Source organism: Chanodichthys erythropterus, chromosome 20 (genome assembly GCF_024489055.1).
Source record: "Chanodichthys erythropterus isolate Z2021 chromosome 20, ASM2448905v1, whole genome shotgun sequence".
NCBI lineage: Eukaryota > Metazoa > Chordata > Actinopteri > Cypriniformes > Xenocyprididae > Chanodichthys > Chanodichthys erythropterus.
The window spans coordinates 31,286,874-31,297,499 of record NC_090240.1 but is presented as its reverse complement, the minus strand read 5'-3'; the positions used below and the strand labels follow the sequence as shown (position 1 = coordinate 31,297,499).

The following is a 10,626-nucleotide window of genomic DNA, read 5'->3' as shown; positions in this document are numbered from 1 at the left end:
ATTGTGCCTGAACAATCGTGCTGATTGTCCCATGTGTGTGATTTCGGAGGGACTTCAGCAAGGACTCGAATGGTCACTTGCAATGTAAGACACGCTCTTCCACCCTCCCGTCCCCCCGCTTTCACTGGCTGTTTGTGGTTGTGCAGCAGATACAGGAACAATGTGGCCTTTCTTACCTGTTGAAGGTGTACATTCCATCCCTACTAAAGCAAGTCAGAAAACAGCCACTCCTCTGCACAGCAATCCCAGATTTAACTCCAGGTGCGCCCGCTCGTAGCGTCTGCGTTCAAACCACATCCCTCACACTGGGTTTCCTTTACATGATCTCCTCAGGTCATTATTGCACCCCATGAAACACATGGTTCGTACTGAGGAAGTGATTTTGTGATAGATTTTAGGACATGTACACACCAAAACTGTGGATGAATCACTTATCCATAAACCACAATCTGAAAGGCCTGAGTCTATACTTAGTCTGGGAAGTCCACAGGATCAGGCATGAGCTTTATATATATATACATATATCCGTGGCTTATCCTTGTTTGGTCTTTATTTTTTTTGTGGGCAACATGATTTAAACACATGAAAGTGCAAGTTTTGCATTTAGGAGGACAAAAAGTGTGGGTGCTTTACAGGAAACCTGCTTGCATCGCCCATAGACCCATCCCATTTGTGTGAGTGACAGCCAAAAGTAGACAGGGTGAGTGGGAGAAAGAGTGAATGAGAGAGGACAGGTTGAGCGCATGCACACTTAGTTCAAAACTGAGAGCATGCAGCGAACTCTTTCACTCTGCAGTTTAACACAGGGGTCAGTGGTTTCTGCTCACAGGATAATATGATATTGTGAAGACTTTTTCATCTGAGCTCAGTGCTTGAGGAAATGCTAATAAGGTACAGTTTGTCATTTAATCTTTTTTGAGGGTTTGCTGGGAAGTTTTTTTCAGTAAATGTGGCAGATGGTGACAGATATTGTACAATTCTGATTCATTTTTTAAATCTTCAAGATTCTAAGTGTCATTTTTAGAGTTTTTGAGTCATAATTGTAGTCATAAAAACTCTCTAAAGACATTAAATGTAAAGAGTGTTAACTTTTTGTTGCTTCAAAAACTGAAAATAAGTCATGAACTTGATGATTTTATTGAAATGTAAAAAAAAAAATGTAATTTTGAAAAATTTAAATATTAACTTCTTTATTTTTCATTAGACGTAAACAACCACAGTCACTTTTTGATTGTCAAAAATGTTGCAATGCATAGAGTGTAGTTTAAAAAAATGAGAGAGAAAAATGTATTAAACGAAGGAAAATATTGTTGAACTTTTCATCTTTCTTGCTTACTGTTGGCTCTGTACACTGGCACAGCGGTTAGTACCACAGCTGATGTTGAAACTTGGCAGGCCGGTCCCGCAGCCTTATCCCCTCAAAATTTCAGAAACTAGTCAAAGGAAATAAGCTAGACACCGTGGTAAAGGCAGGATATATGTCTTTTACCCTCAGTATGACAAAAGGAAAGAAGTGTTTTGTTAAATATCTCACCACACACAAAATGACAAACCGTTAGATGTTATACAGCATTATTGTTGCCACGTCCTGTCAACCTTGTACCTGACATCTCAGTCAATATTTTTACAATTAGCTAGACTGAACAGCTTTCAAATTTGATTAAAATGGGTATTGCTTCTTACAAAAATAACCAGCATTTAAAATACATTTTTTCTGTTTTGTAAAATTGTTCATTTGAATCAGAAAGATAAGTTTTTCTTATCGGTAGAGTTAAATCTTGTGCAAATGGTAGCAGAATGACATAAGTTGCATTGTTTTATTGCACCAGAATATATGCCCGATTTAACAGGGTCCCTACATTAAAATTTCAAGCAGTTGTTGTGTATAAAAAGGCTTTAGTATAGCACCAATAAAACAAAACACCAGTTAATGAGGCATACATTTTAATCTGTTTTACACAATCATATAAAAAGGATAAAACACAATGGTAACCGGAATGACTGCTAATGCATATTATGTATCACTAAACATCAGCTCATTTATTATCAACATGAAGGAGTGTACTGAGAAAGTCTTCCTGACATTCTGATGTCTGTGGTTAGGCCCCTGCCTTCGTTTACTGGAGAATAGGCTGGCTCCCGAAAGATTGTCTTATCAAGGGTTGACATTACTGTTCGAAAAGCCAGCTGATAGGACAAATCCAGCCCAACGAAACTGCATTTCCAGTGACACAACATGACATTTGGAGCACATGGGAAGGGAAACAGTTTAAAAAAATATATATTCTTAAGGTTTATATTGTGAAGTTATGAAGTAACTTAAGTAGATGGAAATGTACTCAAGACTTGTTTTTAAAGATTGTTGGCATGTGGTCACAGCTGACCTATATTACCCGTTATGTGAACGCTAGCATTGTTTGTGTGTCTTTTATATCTTGCATGTTCGACAAATACAAAAAGTTGCAAAATGATTTCTTTTAATGTTTTAGACTGATTCACTGCATCAGGGGTCTGTCCTGAATGTGTTCAGCAGTCAACGGTGTACTTCCCCTGAGGATCAGCTGTGAAGTGAGTATCTATATGAGGAAAATGTTATAAATCAGCGAGAAAAATAAAACAAATTTTTTTTTTTTTGAATGAATGCTGTAAAATGTATTTATACACAGGCAAAAATGACTTTAATTTGTCCTTTCAGTAAAGAAAAATAATTCAAAACAAAACTCATGAGAATGTATATTTAATATTTATTTTACAAGCATATTTTGTCTTACTGCACTAGCAGATTTTTACTTTAAACTTAAAAATACAGACAAATAAAATGTAATTTTGAATAATGTAAAAAATATATTTTGATTAAAAATTAAAAGAAAAAACGAATTAAATGAAGTGAAATATTGTTAACCTTTCTCGTCTACTGTATATATATATATATATATATATATATATATATATATATATATATATATATATATATATATATATATATATATATATATATATATATATTAGAGATGCACAGATACTGAATTTCTCTACCAATACGGGGGTTCTGCCTTTTATACATTTTTTTTTTTAATTAATATTTTCATTATAATTAATAATTAATCATTATATTTTTTATTATTATATTTTGAAAGAAATGCAAATAATAATGTATTCTCTCCATTTCATCAACTTGTTTCAGAGTAACTGGTATCAGTTAACAAACACATTACTCAAGTTAATATTAACACACATTAACTAAATTCTGAAGATTACATTTTTATTTCTTAACTTCCTGAATATTATTAATTCATATTATTACTATTAATATTGAACATCAAACTGGTTTTCTTAGCATTTTCCCGCCCTCTTTTGATTGACAGGATATATGCGCCCTGCCGATACAGATAATTGGCTGATATATCGGTGCATCTCTAATATATATATATATACACACACACTGCAGTGTATTTTTAGATATTTTAAGTGGAAAAAACATATTTAAAGTTATTTAAAAGACAAAAATACATTTGCATGTGTAACAATCCCATTTCAAGTTTGTGGATTACTGCATTTCATTTTAAGGGATTGGCAAACTCTGGAAGACTGCATGGGGAGGTGTCGATGTCCACCAATGTCACTGGATTCCGGGCACATCGTTCCCCCCAGCATTTGGAGATGGACTTGGCCTGGCAGGAACTGATGGCCATCACAGAACTTCAGGTCGGTACACTGGAACGCCCTACCAGGTTCCTCTTTTACATGCACAAATGCCCAAACTGAAGAAAACATCTGATTATTTAGTGGTAGGTTAGTCAATCGTTTTAGAGTGCAAGCTGCCTTAATGAAACAGTGGCCTTATAACATTTTTCTAACGCTGAATCCTCTATAAACACACATTGAGCTTAGCTACGATCTGCAACAATGGGCCAATTGAGTGATGTGAGGATAAAGGCAGACAGAGAAAGAGGGTGACTGCTGTATATTGCCGACAGCCCCCTGCATAGCACAATGACCATCTGTTTCGACATGAAACCCGAGCGCTCCTAAGTAAGACCTGCATAAGCTACGGGTGGCACATTCACCCAGGTGGGCTGGTCCTGTAGAGAGCAGCTGACTGAATACAACCCTCCTCTGCAGCACAAATCAACTGAAATCAAACCTTGCTTTACTAGGTTTCCAGAGTGTTTTATTGTAAAAGAGTTTGATTTGAATCAACTGGAAGTTCTTCTTATTAAAACATTATTTTTGTCACAGGAGTTTGAGGTACCCAATGAGAATCCTTTTGAAGCAATCCCATACCTCTCCATGGAGCCCATGGTTTCTCAAGGGGGGTTCGGGATGAGTCAACCCCAGTCAGAATCCATTCCAGCTGCTTGTGATGCCCATCCTGCCAGTGTTTATGAAAATGCATACCCAGAAATGATGCCACCCTATCAGCGTTTAAACCCACACATGGATATGCACTATGGCCTCCATGGCAGCCATGGTTCCCCGAGAATGCTTGCAAATACGCAAGCTCTTCATCCACCTCTCATGAGTCTTTTGGAGCACATGAACATGGCAACGCGCAGTCATGGGATTGCGAAAGATGGCGTTATCAACCTTCATAGTGCAGGACAATTCAAACAAGTTTGCACAGATGATCTGGAGTCAGATTCCGGTTTGTCGCTTGGTTCAAGCCCACCGCTTGCTTCTCCTGAGAATGGGGTGCATGGAGTGCCTACATACGTACCTGCAGATAGTATGATGGGCTACGCTGAAAATGAAATCGAAGGTATTGGGGAACCGTATCGCATGCGGCCTAGTTTGCTCGGGTCTGCCGACTACCAGCAGTCTTACAGCTCGTACCCTGGAGCATCTTTTCCCACAGCTGTAAATATGCAAGCTATCAACCAGCAGACTTACCAACCAATGGCTTCAATGAAGCAACCGGTTTTACCCACAGCGCTGCATGATCTACAACTAAACAGCTCAGGTTTAACAAGACCAGGTTCATATCAGGGTACGTACACAAAGCCAAAATCAAACAGCATTCCTGTACCCCTGAGCAGAGATGAACGGCGAGCCCTCGCTCTAAAAATCCCGTTTTCCCTTGAAAAGATTGTGAACCTACCAGTGGATGACTTCAATGAGCTTTTGACCCAATTCACACTGAGCGACACTCAACTGGCACTCGTGAGGGACATTCGCAGACGAGGGAAGAACAAAGTTGCAGCTCAGAATTGCCGCAAAAGGAAGTTGGAGAATATTGTGCATTTAGAAAATGAGTTGGGACATCTTCGAGCCCAAAGAGAACATTTAACCAGAGAGAGACTGGAGTTTCAGCAAAACCTAACCATTATCAAATGTCGGCTCTCAGATCTTTACACCCAAGTGTTTTCACAGCTACGTGACGAGGAGGGACACCCTTATTCAGTTGATGAGTATTCACTACAACAAACTAATGACGGCAACATTTACTTGGTGCCACGGAATACAGCACTCGAGGGTGAATGAACTTCTAAGGTTTAAGTCACTCAGATGGAGAAAACTCAAATTTATGACCAATGAATTTCAATTACTTCAAATAATTTGTGATCAGTGGATAAACTCTTTGTAGAGATTACACAGTAATTTAGAGCAGAACACAACTACACAGTACATTCATGACTACAGTTTTTACTTTAGGCTTAGAAAACAAGCCGTTTTTGGGTCTAGACCAAACTCCAAGTATTTTGCTGAACACTTTTGTACATTACAGCATTGGTCTAAAACTTTGAAGAATCCGTGTTACATGTCCAAAATACAAATAAAACAAGCTTTCATTAAATGGATTCAACACAAAAGACAACCAGTCACATCTGTAGCATTAAAAGTTTTATTGGTAAAAAAGGTAAAAACCACAGGTATAAAAATAAATCTATTCAGCTGCCTCTTGGTCCTAGAAGAGAAAGGAAAAGTTTGAGACACTGCGAGACTGTAAACATGAAAATATTGCATTACAAAACAAACTACCTTTTTTAGTAGCACCAGTTTAGATGGACAAAAATGTGTTCATGTCAAGAGATGATTCACTCATCAGATCCTGAAAAAGCAAGAGTATCATGGTCAGCAAGTTAAATATAGAACATAGGGGGAAAACATATTGGGCATGCATTAAAAAGGTTTAAAATTTTAATAAAAAAATCTTTTCACCAAACTATGCTGACTGCAGTTACTTCCTCTGTAATATACACAACACTGAATGGGAAGTTCTTTAACTGTACAGCTTCAGCTAATAAAACTCTTACAGTTACCAGCGGTAGTGGAGAAGTCTGTTCTTACCTACAGGAGTTTTTAAAGCGCTGCCTGCTAGTCTTTGAGTGGCGCCCTGTACTCCCTGCTCTCTGCTTCTTCACAGGGCGATGATCTTGCTACTCCTCTCTCAGCTTGCTCCCATGGCTAGACTGATATGTAGCCAAATGTACACTACTCTAGGCATTTGCATTAAACAGCCTATGCCTCTTGAATCGTTTCAATTTACCATTTAACTTGAGAATGGATTAATTTTTTTTTTTTTTTTTTAAGAGCCAGGACAGTCTAAGATTTACTACTAAAAAGGCTCACAGAAACTCCCATTAAGTTCAAAAAGGTACTACACTAAAAAACCCCAGAAACCAAAAACGACTAATACAGCACATCTTTAAAAAAAACAAAAGTGATGTTTTATTTCACCTTGATTGGTTACATAAATCAAAACCATAAAAATCAAAACCATAACGACTGAAAGTAATTCTACATAAAACCTCATTGGAATGCTTTTTCCTCCATAGACAATATAAAATAAGTCTGCATGATGACAAATTCATGATGTCCCACACACGATAGCGCTACTGTACACTTCTTCTGGTGGCAGCTGTAAATCTGCCAGACCTGTTTGGCTGAGCAGATCTAGGGATGTAAACCTGCATCTGCCCTGTCACTTCTCCTGCTCTCCTCTCCTAAAGCACTCAGTCCTGTTGAACAATATGAACAACAAATGTTAAGCTGCACACTACCTGAGGGTTGTTTCTACACCAGATGTACAGCAAATGTTACAGTTTAATGAAGAGCATTCAGTCCAAGACTAACGTATAGGTACTGTTACCCTGTAAATAAAGTAATCTGAAAAAGTCTATTTCAAGTAGACAGAATTTGAAACAAACCTTTCTGAGTTTAAAACCGTCTGCCACTAGAGCCACCACCATATCCACCACTTGATCCACCTCCATAGCCACCTAGAACAGAAATCATGCAATTTAGTATACACTTTATATGACAAGACTTAAACCAAAAGGAACATGTGTAGAAGACCATTATGAAGAGCTCACCACCATATGGGCCACTGTTCCTTCCTCCTCCGCCACCACCACTTCCAAAGTTCCCTTTCATGGGACCATAGTTGGACTGCTGGTTGTTATAGTTGCCAAAGTCACTGTAGTTACCACTTCCACCACCACCGCCGCCGCCACCTCCAAAGTTGCCTACGAACATTTAAGTCACATACACAGTTACTACCAACAATTCAGGCACAAATAAGTTTCAAGTTAAGATTGATGTATACTCACCACCTCCAAAGTTTCCATTGCCATTGTTGTAATTGTCATTATAGCCACCACCGCTGTTTCCACCACCACCATAACCTCCGCCTTGGTTGCCATAACCATGTCCTCCACCACCGCCGCCACCATAGCCGCGATTTCCACCATAGTTTCCAGGACCGCCGCCACCACCTCCACCATAACCACCTGAAGAATGGTCACAGGAATATTTACTTAACATTAGGGTTAGGAATTAAATGGATTCCAATTCTGGAATCAGATACCAATTTAAATTCCTCTTATCGATTCCTTTGTGTGCATTTTAATGCGATTTCTCTCTTCATCTGTGTTGCTCACACATTCAAAGCACGTGCACACAATGTCTCATATAGCGTGCAAATACTGAATGGAGGTTTTTACGTCTTCCTGCACCGGCAAATACACAAAATGTCAAAATACCCTTGTCTAAAGTGAATGTACAAAGTTAACACATACTGGATCAGTGGGAGGACAGCATAATATATATAGCTGCCATCTGTTTAACGTTAAATCACAATAAAGATACAAAGAATTCACTCACTGATTGTGACTGAATAACTTCTGTAGCCATTTGTGATGTACAACATTTATAAAGTAACTTATAAAGTGCAGTATTTTTACATTTGACTACAGTTTCTGTACCTGAATATGAGACCCGCCTGAAAATCTTAACTGTTTATTTCATCTATATCCTTGTTCATTGTATTTGTGTGATTGCCAACTGGTTTGTTCTTGTTTAGTTAAAGTGTTTACTTGTCTTTAATACTGCAAAGTTAATTTGGCTAGTTTTTGCTGTGGCATGTGTCAAAACCAAGAGTATAGGCAAGAGTTCATTGTTCTTTAGCCTGTTGATTTGCATTAATGGTACTCCGTTGCAACAAAAGGTTTTGCAGAGACTAAAAATGTAAAATATCCAAGTTTACCTTATTAGAAACCAGGGATAGATAAAAATGGGTAAAAGTCAAATGATACCCAACTTAACATTTACAATCAGTTAAATCTTTAAACTACTAAAAGAAAACATACCATCTCCACCAAATCCATTGTTGTAGCAGTCACCTCCTCCATAACCACCACCTCCACCACCATTACCTCCTCTACCTCCTGCAACATGATTGTGAAAAAAGGTGTTAAGTCACTATAAAAAGCAAATATACAATTCAAAAAAACTCTTCAAATGTCCACTTTGGCATGTACCTCTTCCAAAGTATCCGTCACGGTTTCCACCGCCACCACCACCACCAAAGTCATTGTTGTAGCCACCGTTATTGCCATATCTGTTGAAGTTTCCACCTCCTCCTCCACCACCACCACCACCACGGCCTACAGATTCATTTAAAATAAAAAAATCTTTATCATTAATACAGCACAGTATATTAAGGGGGGGGGGGGGGTAGAAACAGACCCATGAACAAACTTACCTCTCATGTTCATGCCAGTGTTCTGCATTTCTTGTTTAGATAGAGCTTTCCTGACTTCACAGTTGTGCCCATTCACAGTGTGGTATTTTTGAACTAATGGGGAAACATACACCAGGGTTAATTTAAAACCCTACAACATTAAGATATTAAAAAGTCAACAACTGAATGATAGCACTTACTGACAATACGATCAACAGAATCATGGTCGTCAAACGTAACAAAGGCAAAGCCTCTTTTGTTTCCAGTCTTGTGGTCAACCATTATCTCAATGGCCTCAATCTTTCCAAACACATCGAAGTAGTCGCGAAGATGGTTCTCCTCAGTGTCATCCTTAATGCCACCCACAAAAATCTTCTTCACAGTTGTGTGAGCAAATGGCTTGTTGGAATCCTGAAACATACATGCAATTAGGCATTTGCATTCATGCACATCTTTATTGAAGCTTTTACATTACAAAAGTCCTCACCTCTCGAGACACGGCTCGTTTGGGCTCCACAAGCCTACCGTCGACCTTGTGGGGGCGTGCATCCATAGCGGCGTCGACTTCAGTCACGCTGGAATATGTGACAAACCCAAAGCCCCTGGAGCGTTTGGTGTTTGGATCTTTCATCACCTAAAAGCATCACATAAGCATAAGGGTCAAACACCTAGTGGTCATCACAGCATCCTTAAAAATCACAATACTCAATGTTAAGTTAGATTTATTAAAAAAAAAAAAAAAGAAAAAAAAAAAAAGATATACTTATTACATATAACTATATAGATATGGTGGAAGAAGCTTACCACACAATCCGTTAAGGTTCCCCATTGTTCAAAATGTGCCCGCAAACTATCATCTGTGGTTTCAAAGCTGAGCCCTCCAATGAAGAGCTTCCGCAGCTGCTCTGGCTCACGTGGCTGGCCCTGAAAACAATCCATAGTAGTTTAGTAACATTATAGCTTTGCATCGTGCGTTATCTGCAGCGGATATTAAACTAACACTTTATTCAAGCGCGAAGCTTCATTGGGGTAACAGACTATTAGAGGAAGGTGAACGAACATCTCCGCCATGTTGGTGCCGGACCATGCGGCCTATTTGTAATAGCATCTCTGTTCCAGCCAAACACTGGTAGCAATAAATAGATGCAAACATTTATAGATACGAGGATTGAGCAATTAAAACAAAGAAATTATTATTTTTCGGAACACGACCTTCGATGTAACCAATGCGGCCTAATGTGTGCATTATACAAGAGTTAAAATGGCGGCTCGAACACGCTATTTGCATGAACAAAGAGCCACGAATGAGGTCTGCGTTAAATGGAAAAACACTCAAACGACCAAAACAGCATTGCTTACAATATATTTTTATAACTCCTAAATAGCTGTATTATTGAAGCCAACTTACCTCCTTGGACATCCTACCGACTGTTTCTGTCCGTGCTGCGCCACACGCTTATCGGTGAGACACACACTGAGAAGTGGGGGAGATACCATAAATAGCGTGACTGAAAACAGGCCCCTCCTACTACAGACGATGATTGGTTTACTGTTCCCGCTAATGCTTTTGTTTTGCTCTTTGGCGATGTCTGATTGGCTGAGACTCAAGTCAATCTCGAGAGCAAGAGGTTTCGTCCGTTTGATCGCAAACTTTTCTAAAAATA

General features: G+C 38.7%; 2 protein-coding genes across 9 annotated transcripts; one reads left to right on the top strand and one right to left on the bottom strand.

Annotated features, from left to right (window-relative positions):
- Positions 1-762: 762 nt before the first annotated feature.
- nfe2 (nuclear factor, erythroid 2) lies at positions 763-5,633 on the top strand. The gene is made up of 4 exons (XM_067372453.1): positions 763-891; positions 2,490-2,568; positions 3,568-3,705; positions 4,240-5,633. Exons 2-4 carry the CDS (start codon positions 2,521-2,523, stop codon positions 5,479-5,481), a joined length of 1,428 nt encoding a protein of 475 aa, XP_067228554.1. The 5' UTR covers positions 763-891; positions 2,490-2,520; the 3' UTR covers positions 5,482-5,633.
- Positions 5,634-5,826: 193 nt separating this feature from the next.
- hnrnpa1b (heterogeneous nuclear ribonucleoprotein A1b) lies at positions 5,827-10,536 on the bottom strand. 8 transcript variants are annotated; one of them, XR_010892971.1, is made up of 13 exons: positions 10,371-10,531; positions 9,767-9,886; positions 9,450-9,596; positions 9,163-9,373; positions 8,984-9,076; positions 8,760-8,912; positions 8,589-8,666; positions 7,551-7,730; positions 7,314-7,466; positions 7,149-7,220; positions 6,750-6,959; positions 5,980-6,049; positions 5,827-5,905 (listed from the first exon to the last, which is right to left on the bottom strand). XR_010892971.1 is itself a non-coding variant. In XM_067372455.1 (11 exons), the coding sequence occupies exons 1-10, from the start codon at positions 10,380-10,382 to the stop codon at positions 7,159-7,161; spliced, it is 1,209 nt and encodes a 402-aa protein (XP_067228556.1). In that variant the 5' UTR covers positions 10,383-10,536; the 3' UTR covers positions 5,897-6,049; positions 7,149-7,158. The 8 variants fall into 8 exon arrangements, 5 of the variants coding, with proteins under 5 accessions (XP_067228556.1, XP_067228557.1, XP_067228555.1 ...); XR_010892972.1 differs by lacking the exon at positions 6,750-6,959 and having other exon boundaries at positions 10,371-10,536; XR_010892970.1 differs by having other exon boundaries at positions 5,864-6,049.
- Between the last annotated feature and the right edge of the window lie 90 nt (positions 10,537-10,626).